The sequence below is a fragment of the Bradysia coprophila genome, unplaced genomic scaffold (assembly GCF_014529535.1).
Source record: "Bradysia coprophila strain Holo2 unplaced genomic scaffold, BU_Bcop_v1 contig_94, whole genome shotgun sequence".
NCBI classification, from domain to species: domain Eukaryota; kingdom Metazoa; phylum Arthropoda; class Insecta; order Diptera; family Sciaridae; genus Bradysia; species Bradysia coprophila.
This window is the reverse complement of record NW_023504022.1, coordinates 3,035,712-3,053,627: the sequence shown is the minus strand read 5'-3', so window position 1 is coordinate 3,053,627 and position 17,916 is coordinate 3,035,712. Positions and strand designations below refer to the sequence as shown.

The following is a 17,916-nucleotide window of genomic DNA, read 5'->3' as shown; positions in this document are numbered from 1 at the left end:
TCAAATTTCAGATATTTTGTTTTTGTTTTTTATTTAATCCATTCAAAGGAAAAAATCGATGAAAGTTCTGCTTCTGTTCCGCTTAGATAAAAACTTTCCCGTTTCTCAATTTGATTTTTTTTTTTGGCTTCTCCAGAAATACCTTCAGCCATCATAACAGTGTATAGCATGGAGAAAACCTTCGTTATTATTAATATTTATTTTCTATTAAATTCACAGCACGTTTGATGTAATTACGGCTCATTGAGCCGAATGGATTTAAATCAGTTATATATCGGTTGGTTATTGGCGGTAGGCGGATATAGGTTATGTCGTTCACCAATAACCACCACACCGAATACAATACGAAACGAAAGGTTACCTATACACTTTTCCAGTGTTGTTAATATGAGAAGAAGGCAGTATGGGGTGGGTATTCCTTAAATTTGTTCTACACATTGGATGGGAGAATATTTTTTATGCTTTGAGATAATCCGCTGAGTCTGTTAAACGTAGAGCTTGTGTATTCAATGTGGAATTGAGTTTCTCTTTAAATTCAATCTTATAACAAAAGGGAAAAGATTATGAAGATTGATATAGTATGCTAATGTAATACAGTTTCCCGAATAGGAAACAGTTGAAGCATCTGACACTTGAACGAACATTTTATAAATTCTGGAAAGCTTTCAAAGTAAACACACTCGCCGTACTTCGGTTGTACGCAAAGGAATAATCTTTGATCGAAATGAACGCTTAAATTAACGACAAAGCATTCGAAGCTTTCATCCCTCTCTCCCCACTCCACTCTATCCTACTTCCCTCACTTATAATCGAGACTTTTTATTATATCCGATTTGAAAAGCATCTTCAGGGAACTCGATTGATTGCCGCAAATTGTTGTGTGTTAAATTATTCTCGATTTTTTGTTGTTGTACAAAACACTAATGTTATCGCAAACCGGATTTTATACATTTGGTAGCTTTTGTTGACATATTTGATGGAATGATACAAAGTTCCGGAATATTTAAATACATCGCACGAAAATAGAATTGAAAACTCGGTGAATACAATAGGGCTATTCCCTTCATTTCTGTATATTCAGTACCTATATCGAGTATAATCGTATCAGTTTGACAGCTGTCACCTGGAAGAAAATGATATTTTTTACGCGACGGATTTTGATCAAACCAAATGCTAGTGTATAGCAAGGCTCTGAAAGAACCAGGTCAAGGCACTCAAGGTTCTAAAAGAACCAGGTTAAGACAACTCTGAGTTGATCACGAAGGCGACGACACATAAATTGAATTCAGCGGCTACGAAGTTTATATGACAAAGGCAACGTAACAAAAACAAAATTCCGAATTTTCCTAAAAAACATTTTCTTCAAGTTGGTTTCACACACAATCTGTACTGAGTGCGTTTATCGATTCCGGTGTCACCCGCCTTCGTGGGTGTCTTAATCTGGTTCTTTCAGATTCTTGGTGTATAGCACGTGATCTCAGGAGTCCGACAAGGGAACTAGTTTTTCGAAGAAAAAAAAAGTTTTTATCAAGTTGACATTTCAAACAATCTGTAATAAGTGTGTCACCCAAGGTTCTGAAAGAACAGGTTAAGACACTTTCGAGTTGATCACGAAGGCGGTGTGATCAAAATTTTCCTGTAGCGTCAACTAGGTTTGGAAAATTTTATATGACGATTTCAACTTAACAAAAAAAAATGTTTTCAAGTTCACTTTTCAAACAATATACATATCTGAATTGTCAAGATTTAAGTTTCACCCGCCTTTGTAAGTGACTTAACCTGTTCTTTCAGAACCTTGGTGTCACCCGCCTTCTTGGGTGTCTTAACCTGTTCTTTCAGAACCTTGGACGAGTCGATTCCTCTTAAAGTAACTTTTTCGTTTGCTTGTTTTTTTACTGTTTAGAGACATCACCAACAGCTTTTCACGGCCAATAACAAGTCCGAACCACGCCTCGCCTCGAAGTATGCAAGGTTGTTCGGTTTGTAAAAAAAGAGCATAGAAAACAAAAACCAGAACACTGAAATGCGAATATTTTCTAATTGAAAATAAATTAGCTTGCACCACACACCAGCCAAACGAAACCATTTGTTCTATAACATAGCAGGAAAGCGATAGGAAACAAAATGTATCCTTAACCTCAATTTTACTTTGAAGACCGAAGAAACGTTGTTTGTTATGTAACGCAAATTATTATCATGCAGAAAAACATAAGGTAAGGGAAAAGAATAATAGTCATTCGACGTGAAAAAATATAAATTAAATTCCGGAAATATACGAAAACTTCGTGTTAAAAAATTTCGTCAGCCAGACATTGCAGCCGCTATGTATTTGAAGTTTAATCTGCAAGATAATGGCAAGTACAGTTTGATTCCCAATTTTTCTGAGAATTTCTCAAGAATTAGTATCTTCAACCCCGTGGGAGACTGTCTAGGTAATGGCTGCAAAAAATCTATTTTCCATCAAAAATCAATTGTTTTCCTAGAAAAGAGTCTGGAATATTTGATATCTAGAAGGACTGCTTTTGGAAATCAGACAATTGCAGAGTGTTGACGATGGCTAGAGGTCAAACGATACAAACTACAAGTTTTGGCATAAGCTGCGTAACTCATGTTAAGTCAGAAGATTTCTCAACGACTAAAGTCTTTAGTTGAGTAATTGAATAAAAAGCGCTTGAGAGTGAACTAATCCCACAGTTTCGGATTATGTATGTTTCAATGAGAGAGATGCTAATATGACGGCTGGGACGCCGTTTCAACGGCATATTAGCATCTCTCTAGTTTCATTGTAGAAAATGGGCTCAAAACAGAATGAAAAATAGAGCAAAAAATGCACTGTCGCTATCGTTACAACACACTAAGCGAATATGGCTGCCTGGTTTGTTTCGCAAAGTTTTTTTTTGTAGAATTTGTTTTTGCATGAACCTTCAAGATAATAAAGGTGAAATTTTCCACATACAGCACGTGAATGGCCTCAAACTGTGGTTTTGATAAGGTGAACGTGATTATTATGGCAAAATAGTATTCGATAACGTACTTGTTATATACAACATATATATCCACGCACAACGAACCCCCACAACTATAACGACCATAACCCGTTACAAGAACTAAATTCAAATTAGCATGATGGGCTCAAATTACGTTTGTTTGAATTAGCCTAATTATATTGTAGGTTAACTGATATGCTACAAGTATATAGTCGTATGCGGCGGATTTTATGGTATATAATGGATGGATATGCGTAATAAAAATTATTTTCTGTTTCTTATTTTAAATGGATCATTGGGTAAGTTCCGCTTTTGCCTTTTGTCTCTGGAAAGAGCGGGGCGAAATCATCTCAGATGTTTTATTTTAACAGTGTTCAGTAGTCCATTATTTTGACTGAATTCGTGAAATGAATATTTTAAACATTTCCTGGAGAGAGATTACCAATGCCGTGTCTAGCTTACTCAGCGCCCTGGACTTTTCTAAATAAGCGTTCGACGTTCAGCTGTCAAAGAGTACATATCTCTGCCAAAAAAAGGACATACGTCAGTCGACGTTCAGGTAGCCATAGATAGGACATCACGTTAGGGAAATTGTCACCCATCGATGTGTAACAGCTAATTTTGCGAGGAAATTCGATTCTAATGTGAACTTTCCACTGGTAAGATAGGTGTCCTTACTTGATCCATTTGCATAGCACTAGCACAAACATGTGTAGCGAATGTGTCTTGTTTTACCACTCATTGCCGCCGGTATACGATGTATATAGTTCGCATTAGTTTTGCATTTATTTCGGGTTAGCGATCATTTGACAGGTGATCAATTAACCTAACTCCTTGTGAGGCGATGAGAAACCGTTTATATCGATCATTGTGTAACCGTTATAGACAAACTCTCTTTGAAATTGTCACATTTCGGACCTAACTCCGCGCCGATTCCTACGGAAAGAAAAGAGGGCACAGGCAGGGCCTTGGGGGCAGTTCCCAAGTGCGCTCAACTGTGTAGAATCTTTTTATTTGCCATATTTATCTCATATAAAATATTTCCACTTTGACGCATTTTTTGTTTTGTTTTTTTGCTCTAGAATTTTTTAGTCACAATTTTTTAATTTTACACGCAGAATGAACCACCCCAAGAGGTATCAGTTATTTTTTAAGTTATAAAACAAGTAGTTGCGTCACCTTTACCCTTTAAGGTTTTTTTGACTGACTTAGAGAACATTCTAAATCTCTATCTAATCTTGTTTATAAGAAATATATTTTCAACGTTAGTAAATGTCCTTGAATAACACTATTTTACTTATAAAAATAGTTAGTACTTAAGTACTTTGATAGTAAAATGTCATGCTACTAGATTTCAACTTTACAAACAACTGTTCAAACGTTCAACTGTCCATTAAAATGTCCTCAATTCGTGAAACAATTCACGCCGTTAGTGCGGTCGAAATTCAAAATGGAAAGTGCGTAGGTCTTTCTAACGTAGCGTACCGTGGATTTACATAGCGACGTAAAAGTGACAGATGCAATGTTTTTTAAATACTGCAACCCGAAATTTCATTCATAAAATTAAAATTATGAATGAAATTTCGAGTTGCCGTATGAGAAAATTTTTGCATCTGTCACTTTTACGTTGCTATGTAAATCCACAGTTATTTTCATACAAGGAAGCGTTGAAATGTATTTTTTGGTTCACTTTTTCATCGAATCGTTCACTCAAAATTTAAATTTTAGGCACACTGACGGCTTGAATTTTATAAATCGACATTAACTCAATTAGGTTCTCTCCTAAAATTTTTTGTATTTTATTAGGATGTCGAAAATTATTTTCAGCGTTTTCATATTCTATCATACATCAAAATTTTGTTTTCCAATTGTAAAAAGTATTGGTAAAGTTAGCCGAATTACCAACGTTTGTCAACATGCGACCAGCGCGCCATCTTAATTATTCACAAGAAGCTGTTACAATTTACATGTAAAAGTATAGGGATTTTTAGCAAAGGCTCATCCCAATTCTCCTTTAAATTTTAGAATTTGACCCTTTAAATTTTGTTATTTAAATTCGTCACTTTTAATCAACTTAAAAAAAAAACAACACATTTTTTTGGCATAGTGTAGAATAATGTTTAGTTGATCCTTGTATATGGAATTGAAATAAGTTCATATCTGAGAGCCTAATTCAAGGTTTTTTTTGAACCTTCACAAATAATTTCTTTTATTTAAAATAAAATATCCTTAATTTGTCCTTCCCAATTAACTTTTTGGTGATAATAATTGTGGTACTAGTGTACCCTCTTAATTTACTACAGCAACTTTCAGAGTTTTTGTTTAAAAGGATAAATTTTTGATTAAATTAAAAAACCCTCAGACAACAATATGTATGAAACACGTTCGAAACGGAGATGTAGAGCTTTTAAGAGACATCGATGCTTTGCTGAAAAGCATACATTTGGGAGTTTTTAAAGTACTGGATTTTGATGATATATTTTCAGCAGCATCCTTTTTGAAAAATGTACGACCGCAATAACGACTGTGTTGGCTTTCAACAAAAAATAGATTTGTTTGCAGTCGTTCGACCAGATCGGAAAATAGTGGGGAGTTTTCTGTTGAAAGCTAACACATTCGTGGTCAAAATCCAGTATTTAAAAACGCCCAAATGTATGCTTTCTTTTTTGTTTTAAAATGCCATTTTTAAATATCAACACGTGTTTCTCAGAAGTAAGAGTAGTTCCGGAAAGAACAAATTGAGGACGTATTTGATGTATAATTGAAATGAAAAATTCTTTCTTTTTTTTGAAATTTTATTTTACCAAAAATTAGTTTACCAATAATTTTGATTCATTTAAATATTAGGCGTTGAAAAGTGATTTATAATTAAGGCCGAATTGAGGACCATTAATTGAAAGAAGAGAACTATAGTGATTAAGCATCATGGAAAATGTCGTGACACCTGTACGACATACTGATCAAACATAATCAAGGATTGAGGACAAAGTTCTTGGTAACAATGTGTCAAATTAATTGTTGTTCTCATTATCCATTTTTTCAGCGCCCTGGACCATGGTCCAATTGGTCCTCAAGGAGACACGACAGAGGGGATTACGGTATCGATTTTCGTTCCTCTATTCTATGTCAACTCCTATGTCAAATAAAATGCCATCGTATGGATCATTTTCATTTTACTCGTCGTAACCCCACTTAATTGTTCGTCAAGTAGTCCTTAATTGATGGACTTTAACTGCGTTCAATTTACTGGCTTTTACATGAAAATCGTTTGTTCGATTCATTCGATATTTTTCGATATGTTTGACAGCTGGAATCGTGTCTGACGTTTGCAAGGTCATGAAAATGATCTGTAGTACATGATATCAGGACACCGCAACAGTAATCAGTTTTTCAATCGGCCTTAGCATGAACACTGAATTTACAAGTGTCAAATTTGGATGCTGTAGTGATATAATGCTCAAAACAAACGAGGCATTGAAAACGTGTTTTGGTCCTAGTTTTCATTGACAGATGCAGCAATCGCGATTTTGAATAGAAAAAGTTCTAACTTGATTTGACAGTTTCGAAAATTTCGTCATGAAAAATAGGACCAAAACACGCTTTCAATGCCTCGTTTGTTTTGAGCATAAGCTACCGCTTACGATTGTTTGTATGTTTTGACTGATACAACAAAAACAAGTCTTTATCTTTCAATGAAATAGTGAATCGTACGCTATCGGTAGAGTGGACATAGAATAGAGGAAAGAGAATTGATGCCGTAATTGCTCTCCTGCTGTTGTTGATGTTTTACCGTTTTCTGTCTGACGCACGATTTATTGTTGACTTTCGAAAAATAACTCATTGAAAATGAACATATCCATAAAAAAAAACTCCGTACAGTAAACCCATCATCATTAAATTTTCTCTCTCTACGCTCCCTGCTTGTCTAATGTCATGACTGCTGAACAGCTGATTATGTTTTGTTTGGCTATGAGTGTAAATTTAGCGCGCCAATTTTTTTGTGTGGAACGTCAGTCGTGCTCAAACAGTGTTTTCCGGATAAAATCTCACAGAATTTAAATCTTAGACCCAAACAACATAAAACGAAATGCCATCGGCAAGTGAAAATGATTCGTGTCTGGGTGATCCGAATTTTGCGGTTATTTGCTCATTTCTGCAACATTACGCTGACATTTTAAAGATTATGAACCCAACGTTTAAGACACTTCAGGAAATGATTGAAAGCAAAAATGACGGTAATATCCTCCTGTGCACTGAGCTGTGGAAGTGCGTTAACAACAATTTTTGTCCTTTCAGTGGCCAGAGAATTGGTCAATACAGTAATGCGACTCCTGTACAAGTGTAATATCTCTGTCGATAGAGAGCGATGGGAACGAAGGCTGGCCAAATTTTGCCGTACTTATTCGGACGATGATGCAGATACGATCTTACGTTTAGGTTTTAGGAATTTGAAAACAACTGTCAAGTTGAGGGTGATAAAGGTAATAATGCGATACTTAGACCGGGCGACCGACAATGCATTTTTTCCGTTTCTCCTGCACAATTTACAAAGGAGCTCCTTGAGTATCAGTTCGAGCACAACATCGAATTCAAAAAGATTGTGAACGAAATGACTCCCGACAAGCAACGGTGTAAACCGCTAATGGAGGACGATGGTGGCCACTTGTTCTGGACCATGACCGATTCGAATGACGACACCGTTGTGTACAAAGAGAATGTGAAGAAGAAATCGTGGAACGTTTTAGCCCACGATCGTGACGAACTTACTAAACTCATTAAGCGAAATGCACCCGCAACACCGCCTCGAAGGACATCAGCGCGTAGGTCATTAGCGAATGCGACCATAAGGCCGTCGTCGGAACCAAAGGCTAAGGATTTGTTGAAAGAATTACGTTTGAGCATCGGACGATTGAAAGATGTCGCATGATGTGTCTGTGTTGTATTTTGATAGTGGAAGTAATAAATTTTGAATTGCAAGGAGTCGTGTGCATCATTCATTTCCAAAGTAAATGATGGGGAAGGACACCCTATGGTGTACGCGAATTTTTCATCGATAAATGGTTCGGAAAACGATAAATATTTCAAAGACAGTCGCGATCGATGAACAGTTCACGTTCTATCGGTATGACGTATGAACTTGAGTGTTGAGAAATTTAAACGGGCCAAGCTTGAAGCTTAACTTTTGAGCTACAATATCTACTTGACCAAGCACACATCGATTGGCTACAAGAGCTATCCGACTTGTGTTTGAACGCTACGCATTATGCTTGATTTCCTCTTACCAAAAAGTACTCCGTGTGAGAGACAAAATTGAATTTTGTCAATTTTTGCTTTGCTTATTTGACAGCTGTCTCTGTAACGGCTCTCTCACTGAGTACTTTTGGTTGAGTGAAACCATACTTAACCGACAGAGAGATGCTAATATGACGACTGGGTCGTTTCGACGGATATAGATCTCTTCGTTTGGTGAAACTGATGACGGAAACGTGAGGAATGGTGGGGAAAAGTGTGCAAACTAATCGAAACCAACTTCACACTTTCACATAGTAATGAATAAGTGAGTGCGTCCAATTCTTTGAAATGAATGCAAATGAACTAAATACGGGGAATTCACTTAGAAGCAAAGTTGGTTGTCATTGGTTTGCACACAAAACCGAACCGTCGATCGTCACGCCAGCGGTCATTTTAGTGATCTATAGGGAATATGTCGAATGATTTTCAAATTGGTTGAGCGAAAATGTATTAAATTCTCTCTCAAAAACCCAACTGTCATTTGACATATTCCCTCTATCCGTCGAAACGACCCAGTCGTCATATTAGCAACTCTCTGTTAACCGAGGATACCACTAGTGTATACCTCAGTCATGCCGAAAAAAGACGAAGAATTGAGAATCTGTTTCGATCAAATTTTTCATCGTTTTAATTTCGTTAACCGTCAGAAGTGACAGTAGAACAATGAGAAATTTGATCGAAACAGATTCTCAATGCGTTGTCTGCCTTCAGCAACAACTGACATCGTAGATCAACTAAATAGAGTGTTATGATGAAAGAGAAAGAGATATTTTGACAAATACCCCAAGGCAAGTTATAATAAACTGGTCCTTTCGCTCTCAACGTAACATGTTGAAAGAGAAAGCAATATTTTGACAAGTACCCCAAGGCAAGTTATAATTAACTAGTCTTCAGTTCTCTCGCTCTGATCATAACAGTCTATGGGAAATTTCTTTACAGGTCTGTAGCGAAGCCCGCGACGGAAAAGTCAAGTTTTCGAATTTTTAACTTATCCAACCGCATGCTAAATCGAGAGTATCCGATCAAACTACGTCCAAAGACACATTAACTTGTTAATTCTACGGCTATTTCTCTCTGCGTTTGTATAATATAAATACTTCCCATAATCCCATATCGATATATTTCATCTAAAATCTTCTCACTTCACTCGAGGAAAATTCATTTCCACGAAAGTGATGGGTTTTCCTTCCGTATCAAAGACAAATGGGATGTGGCTGAAACCCAAGCATATAAACAGTTGATTTTCTTAGGTGCGGTAACAATTAATTCGTGCAACCTTAAACAACAAAATTTGTGCTTTCTTTGGAAATGTCGTTTGTCTTCCGGCTTGTTCTAATTAAATATGAAACGAGCAGATATACCCTGCGGAGGGTTGCAAACGAGATGAGTCGAATAACTACAGCGGAAAACTTACATTAATGTTCTTTTTGTTCGATTGTCGGTTTAAAAAATTAAGAAGTTTTGCACTGAGATGGCGTGGTCATTTTTAGGACTTGAATGGGCTGGGCACATGTGTTTACGTAGATTTACCTCAGTGATGCCAGCCATATATCTTTCAAATAACTCTTGACTAATGAAAATCCAACTTCTGTTAGAAGGCTTTACTAGTTTAGCCATCAAGATCAAGTCCAAGGTTATTCGATATGTCAAAAATCATCCACAGAGAACCCTAACCTGAAAGGATGTGCAGTGAAAATGATCTATAGATCAAGACCGATTAGCTGTAAACCCAAACACTGACAGCTACACCGTTGTCCATAGAGAACCTAGAGAAATGATAAGTGGGTACGCCTGTGGCCCCTCCTGAGAGAATTCGTATGTAATTCTCTACCATACCGTACACAATTTTTAACCTCTGATTCCTTCTAACTCGCCACAGGCATACCAACTTATCATTTCTCTCGCCACAGGCATACCAACTTACCAATACCAATACCAATACCAATATTTAAATTATTGAGCTGACTGTTAATTTTGTGTTAAGAGGCACCGGCACCTAGCTAAAATTGTAGCCTACATTTGCGTGTTTCGTATATTTCATTTTTGTTAATATCTTTTCATCAGAATCCTTTTTGAAAAATGTACGACCGCAATTCCGACCACGAATCTGTTAGCTTTAAATAAAAATTAGTTTTGGTTGTAGTCTTTTGACCAGCTCTGACAAAAGTGAGCAGTTTCATGAAATTTTCATAAACTGCTCATTGTTCTCAGAGCTGGTCAAATTGCTACAACCAAATCTATTTTCTGTTGAAAGCTAACACATTCGTGGTCGGAATTGCGGTCGTACATTTTTGAAAAAGGATTCTGATGAAAAGATATCATCAAAAGTAAACTAAAATCCAGTATTTAAAAATCGCCCTAATGTATGCTTTTCGGCAAAGTACCGGTGCCTCTTAAATTCAATAGATTTCCAATGTCTCTAAGGGATGACATTTAATTGTTTCTTGTATGGTGTGACTGTTGTGTGGTGTGAGTTTTACAAGAAAACCATTCAAACATTTGTTTATATTTTGAAACGTGCTCATTTTTACTGCTATGGTATGTTTTCAGGTTAGGTTCTCTTCGTATGATTTTTGACGTTTCGAATAACATTGGACTTGGTAAGCTTGGTAAGCAGCTTAAGCAAAAAAAAAACAGTTTCATGTGTTATTAAAAGTAGTACAATGAACCGGTGTCTTTCTAGCGCTTTAGTTTGGAGTTTAGTACAAGGAAAATTAAGGCTGAAAACAATACTCTCTCTAGCATCCAAACTCTCTCAAAAAATCGACTTAGGGGGAAAATAAGTTTGAGAAACGCTGATTTTTAATATGGCTTAAACACAACAACAACAACAACACGAGCGAACAAAGTAGCAGTGATTCATAAACGTATCTACCACCTTAATAATTGTAGTTTGGTTGCTAGGGAGGGTATTGCTGAAAAGGTACAAATTAGTTTTGGTAATTTTGAGTTTGGGTTTACGCAACGGTAAATTTCTAAATATGCTGACAGTTCCCATCTCGGTGACTAGGTTTCCCTTACTCAAGAATTTGATTTCGTAATATAACTGGCGCAACAAGCCACATACCCCACAGCCCCGTTGTATATTCGTAAAATGTCTCGAGGACTAAAAAATAACACGAAATTATTTACGATTTTGTACGCATAAAAATAGTCAGTGTACTAAAAACGAAATTGATTATTACGGCAATTTTATTGTTGAATAATGTGGACGTGTGGATAAATAATAATAATGTGCCGATAAGGGGGTATATTATACGATGTTTGCTTTTTATACGATTGTAAATCATAACGTTTGAGCGTTATGAATTTTACGACCCCAGTGATGTAAAATAAAATAGCACAAAACCCACCACAATAAACTATAATCTTTATGGCTGTTTATGGCACACTCTTATATTTTTCTTGAATTCAATTCTGTGTCCATGGTCCTTGCTTTAAATTATTCAACTGACACTTTGGAATGTATGCCATAAAACCAAACGGGAAGGACGCGTTCGGAAGAAAGAATTTTCATTTTTTTATGTTTTCAATAAAAATTCTTTCCATTTTTCTTCAAGTCTTCACAGCGATTCAGGGTGTAACCGAGACGAATCACGCAGAAGTGATGATCAGTTGAAAATGACTATCCGGATAAGATTACCAAACTTTTTGGTCATTTCTGTTAAATTAGTTATTTCTTCTGAAAAGTTGTCGGAAAATTTATAAACCAGAAAATCTTCCTTTATCGACGGAGGCAAAACGGAATGACGTAGCCTAACTAACGCAGCGTTTAATCTCCCAACGCACAATATTCTTGTATCAGACGTGCGTCAATTGTCAAAAAAGGAAGATTTTCTGGTTTATAAAGTGACGTGACGGACGTGACAGAAAACGGAGCCAAACGGAATGAAAACGGATGACTTTAAGGCCACCTTAAGTCTTAAGCCTTGATTACCACTTACGAAAAAAGCACTCCGTTTTCTGTCAGTTTACACTTTAAACAATAGAAAAGAGGTGTGGCTTAGCTAAACAGAGGCAAAACGTAGTGGTTGTTTTGTAAGTGGAAACCAAGCCTTAGACCATGGGTAATTTCGATTTTAAATTTTTAGCGCATTTGCTACGTCAATTTAAAATTTTATGTTTGAAATTAGCTCATGCAGCTAATGCACCTCCAGTTTTATTTCTTCTAGCTTTGTATGAAGTTCTTCAATTCGTATTTCCCTAATAAATAAAATTCTGTCGTCTTCAGTACGGCAACCATTGGTCGTCCAATCAACCATTTTTTTCTTTCATCATTAAATTTAACAAGACTGCAATTTGTGCGGGTAATTCATCTCTGATATATCATAAATCTGCATGATTTTATGATTGAAACGTGTGTGGAAGCCGTATTAAAATTATATTCCGCAAAAAGAAAAAATTTATTATCAAAGAAAACGGACGAAAATAAATGGCACAAATTTGTATTCGCCTTGACAGTAAACTCTCGGGATCACCGTATATGTAAGGTTAACTTGTAATGAGTTCAATTTTATGGAAAATAAACTGCAGAAAATATGGCGCATAAAACAGGACACATAAATGTGCCCTAATTATAAGTGGTTTGCACAATTATTTCTACCACATCGCTCTGGTAGCATTATTTGTATACTTAATAGCTATTTTCATGTCAAGTTATGGGTCTGCTTTACGCACCAGGTATGAGTTTGCCAATACGAACGGAGTGATTTGAATTTGAGCAAGGACCAGTAAATAGATCATTGTCAAATAAAGGTTTTTTCTCAAATTCTATCAAATTGATTGAGATTGGCTCGCTTAGTTTGTGGTTACTACTTTGGTGGAAGCGCGGTTTCACGAGGTTTTTTTTTTCATATTGCAGACATATAGCTAAAGATTGCCTCGTTCAGTATGTGATGTTTACGTAGATGGAAGCACGGGATTTCGGTGGGTTTTGAAATAAAGTTTCTCTACGTTGCCCACATTGCAGTGTCGAAGGTCTTTGTGTAAGGTGAAGTCCTTTTTCGTCAAGCGATCAGCGTAACCTCCCAATTAAAATATCTTGAAATTATCAATAACGTGTGGCAACGTGTGAAAAACAAAAATCAAAACCAACCAGAAACCGTTGACGATTGTAGTGTCAAATACTGTCCAAGGTCTTAAATTTGTACAAACAGAAGTCATTTTCCATCAAGCAATCTGCGTAACCTTCCTATAAAAACCTTGAATTTGACAACAACACGTATGGCAACGTGTAAAAACAAAAATTAAAATCCACTCAAAACCAGTGTCAAACGGACATGTTACAATGTGAACAATTAGCTGCCAGCTAGCTTCCAGCTTCTTCTAATAAATGTGGGCTAGATTGAACACTCTTATCTCAAGTGTGTTGCCCTTTCAACGTCTTGATTTATTTCCTTACAATAAAAAACTTGGATTCGTCGTTCCAATACTACATGAACAAATTTCTTAAGTTATTAGTTGTCAAATTCATCCAGCTAACCTTAAAAAAATTAAACAAATTTTTCAATCATTACGGTTAGCTGGATAAAATTGGCAACTAATTTGACATATCAAACAGAGAAATGATAGCAGGTGGCGTTGCTTCCGACCCACAGGGTTAGCGACATCTGTTATCATTTCTCTGATATCAAACGACATTTTGAAAATAATCGGTCTATAGCACGGACATGTGTAGAATGTAGCATCTACAGCGTTTGTAAATCTATATGTCGAATTAAATACTACAATACGGGCACCTATTTTGAATATTTTGACATTACAGTAGATAAATACCAAATTGGCTTCATACTCTCGAGTAATGAGTGGATTCATGTTAAGTCCAAATATTTGTCGACGGAACATAACGACATGTATATTTGAAGAGAATATCTACAGAAGAGAGCAATTATTACATAACCCGAAAATGAAAATTTCGTTGCTTGTTATTTGTGATGGACTCAACTCAGTACTTTTTATGACAAAGTTGCCAACAACAAGTCAACGAATATGTTCTACGAATTAGCAGCTTATTTCATTTGGAATAAATGGAAATACACTATCCTAAACACAGATCTTGGCCTATTCGGCTGTGGTGGTGACACCCACTCGGGAATCATAATTCACTAAGGATAATGCAACAAATTTCAACGCAAAACATTATTTCCAAGCAAAGTTCTGTGGTATGTCTCTTGTCACGGCAGAGTAAAATAAACCAGGCAGGAGCGGTTCATTTTCGAAACGTCAAATAAGGGACTTAATACACTGGATGAAAATGAACTCAAATGAACACTGACATAAATTGAAAAATTTTATTCGCAAAAAATACAGGGCTACTAGATTGTTCAGGTCTCTTGTCAAACGTCCACTCCTGCCTGGTTAACTTTACTCTGCCGTGCTCTTGTCTATAAATTCATTTTGTTATGCGTGTTAAAACAACACAGATATTTGAAAGCACAGTAACAAACGTCACAAAAAATGGCAACAGATGGCGTTGCTGGTACGCCATCTATTAGCAGTTCAATCTTCATTAAGAAAAAAAAAGAAATTTCTAAATCGGTGATCTCTTCTAATTTTGTGTGTTGCAGACGGCATATTGAACCTTATCCTTTGTCCAGGGCTAAAGGAGCGATTTGGAGCTAAAACGCTTACGAAATTATTTTTCGTAATGAACCCGAAACGATAGGACTGAAGTTGCGCCAATATGACTAACGCTTAGATAAGACGCATCTGTCGCCCACTTATAAGCAAGATAAATGTTTCCAAGTTGCTTATGCGGCGAACCACAATATTAACTAAAAACTATCTTGAAAACGAAATGATTTTGGACCAATTTGATTTAAAATTTACTTCTCTCAAATCCACGAATTGAAAAGCTTCACCTTCAAGTACACTTACGTACAATTGTGTGAAAAGACAATATTATGCAAAGGTAAAACGTAAAGCTATTTCTGTGTACCCAAAGTATTCATACCAGTCCTTTGTAGGTGGAATAATATCTTAAACTTTGCCATTCCGGAAACATTTTATTACGGGCCATACATCAAGATATTCGCCTCGCTCATGAGGATTCCGTTTCCATTGAAAATATAATGAATTCCCCGTTCTTCGGCAGGCCCTTTGCCACCTATACCCCGTCTAATAATAATTGTATCTCCAAACACATCTATCAAGGAAGGTCGTTCTGTTTTGGAATAATTAACGGAGATACACACAGAAAGAGTATGTGTACAGTACACTTATCCCATGGTTCTGGTAGAGTTGTCCCATTGCCGAAAAGATAACAATGTAGAAGTGAAAATCATTGCCATTTTGCCGACCCTCTTGACTTTCACCCAATTGAATTGTTCGTAATTTATGAGAGTACGTTTCGAAGTATAAGTTGAAATTAATGTTTTGTCAGCGACCGAAAAGCAAATATTGAAATATTCATTTCCGTTTTGTATCGATTCGCTGTTCGTTGTGATATTATTGCTGCCAATTCGACAGTCCCCCCCCCCCCAGTATACAGATATGTGTACGTACATCTATCCACATACACACAGTGTGTAAATGGAAACCCATTATTGGAGGTTGGTAATTAAATTAATTGCCATCCTTTTCGGTTGTCTTATCACATATTAGTCAAAGGACTTCAGTCGTATCAACCTAATTTATATCTCTGGTATAGTTATAACTGCCGCGTCGCATTGCGAACAAAGTTCGAAGTTAATTTTCATTATTTTCGTATGTGGACGAGCTTATATATTGTGGCATAAATACTAATTATTTTACTAGGCTCACAGCACTGCCTCTAGCATGAACATAGAAAATATTTGGGGGCTGATGAAATCGCAGCAGGCACTCTGTTTCATTTGTATAGATAGATAGTTGACTTCGTTGTGTAAGTTAAAGCATACAATACAAACAATCTAAGTGGCAGCTCTTATCACTAAAGCCTCCAAATTTGACATTTGTCAATTCAGTGTTCACGCTAGGATATGTGCTATGCTAGGCTATATGATATACATTTTATCGGTTATGTTCAGATAAAGATCATTGCTCAATAGTGGTTCTTTAGTGGGCCTCGTTTTTATATCATGCGTCGGTTAAATCCCCGCTGTGATACGCTTAAAACCGAAACCCATCATGCTTTGGGAATTGTTTGTTGACGACTGTTTTAGATGAGAAAATAGAAAAATAAACGGATTTTACTGGGCCTATATATTTACGACATTTGCAGTACAATGTAATAGCTATGGTGGAACGTATTGAGGTGAAATAAACTTCGATGGATATCAAATGCGTCCATAAAATTCGAGAATATTTTTTTCAATTTTTCGTGGAAAATAAAACTTTTGTCTCGCTGGAAAATCTTTATGGGGAAAACATAATATTTTCGGGCAATAATGTATACGGCTTCGTTCATTAAAATTACTTTCGGAGGTGCACATTAAATTTTAATGGCAGTTCCAGACGTTTTAGAAGAAATGAGTGAAAAACCCAAAAACCCTTAAAAGAGTAAAATGAGACGCAGGTCCCTATGAAGTGTGTATACTTCCAAAACAACTGATATCGTAGTAAGTGAGGCATTCTGCGCTTGTAGGATAAAATTTTAAAAACAAAAATTTGACACAAAAGCAGATGATTCGGCTATCTTATTTTTGAATGCCGTTCATAAACAACTTTCTTATACTTTCCTCAACATCTGCGACTTGTGACGCAAACTTTTCTAAAATTTTTGTTGTTACAATTCTTGCGTACGAGCGCAGAAGGTGCCACTTACTACGATATAAGTTGTTTTAGAAGTGTATGCAGAGACTTGCGTCACTTTTTACTCTGTTGAGGGTTTTTGACTGATATCAGTAGTTTTGGACGTATATGACAATGTTTTGTAAACAAATTTCTTGTAATTTCGAACTTGCGTTCTCGGAATAGGTTTAGTCCAATATACTAGATAAACCTGAGCTTAAACAGGTCGATCTGACCTGAACCTGATCGGAGCATAAATACGTAAACATAAGCATAACTGAAACATATTTTAAAAAATATCCCAAAAGTACCAGAGACAAAGCATTCTTCAACATTAAGTAGTAAATTAAGTTGATAAGCTTCAGGCGCATTATGAAACCGTTAATAAGCAGTTCGCAATTTTGTAATGAAGAAACTTTTGATTAAAATTCACGAAACTTTCCTTGTCGATGTACATTTTGCATGTAGAATTCAGTGAAACTTTAACCGTCTCGAATTGCAGTTCCCGTTCAACCTTTATTTTAGAGCAAATTACACTCACCTAACAGTGACACCCTTACATTCATTCTGAATCATTCGTCGTAAAATGAAAGGAATTTACGTGGAAAAATGTTTATGGAAATTTCTACACTACATTCTGAGGTCTGCTGTTCTTTGCACACATTTATCTCTTAGAGTATTTAGAGAATTGGTTCTAAATTTAATAGGGTTAGAAATGATCTCACGCCTCGGATCTACAAAATTCACACGAAAACCTCGACGAAAACTCTACTTTTCATCTCTTTATCCCAAGTCGTAATAGTTATTTACGTACAAAGGGATAAAAAGTTAAAAAGTCTCATCATTCTTCACGGCCTGCGGCGCTGACACTTATGTCAAAATCATGATTGTATTCTCACTTAAGATTTTCTACTCATGTGTACTGACT

The 17,916-nt window shown here is 36.2% G+C and overlaps 2 protein-coding genes and 1 long non-coding RNA gene across 3 annotated transcripts in view; 2 read left to right on the top strand and 1 right to left on the bottom strand.

Annotated features, from left to right (window-relative positions):
• The window catches only part of LOC119084935 (ras-related protein RSR1), a 147,108-nt gene that overhangs the window by 108,133 nt on the left and 21,059 nt on the right, over window positions 1-17,916 (bottom strand). The gene's annotated exons all lie outside the window — the stretch shown is intronic.
• Window positions 1,233-9,978, top strand: LOC119084950. The gene is made up of 3 exons (XR_005089178.1): window positions 1,233-1,251; window positions 3,652-3,655; window positions 9,901-9,978. It is a non-coding gene; the product is annotated as an uncharacterized LOC119084950 (long non-coding RNA).
• On the top strand, window positions 6,945-7,964 carry LOC119084945 (remodeling and spacing factor 1-like). Its single transcript, XM_037195091.1, has 3 exons — window positions 6,945-7,222; window positions 7,284-7,468; window positions 7,540-7,964. Exons 1-3 carry the CDS (start codon window positions 7,075-7,077, stop codon window positions 7,912-7,914), a joined length of 708 nt encoding a protein of 235 aa, XP_037050986.1. The 5' UTR covers window positions 6,945-7,074; the 3' UTR covers window positions 7,915-7,964.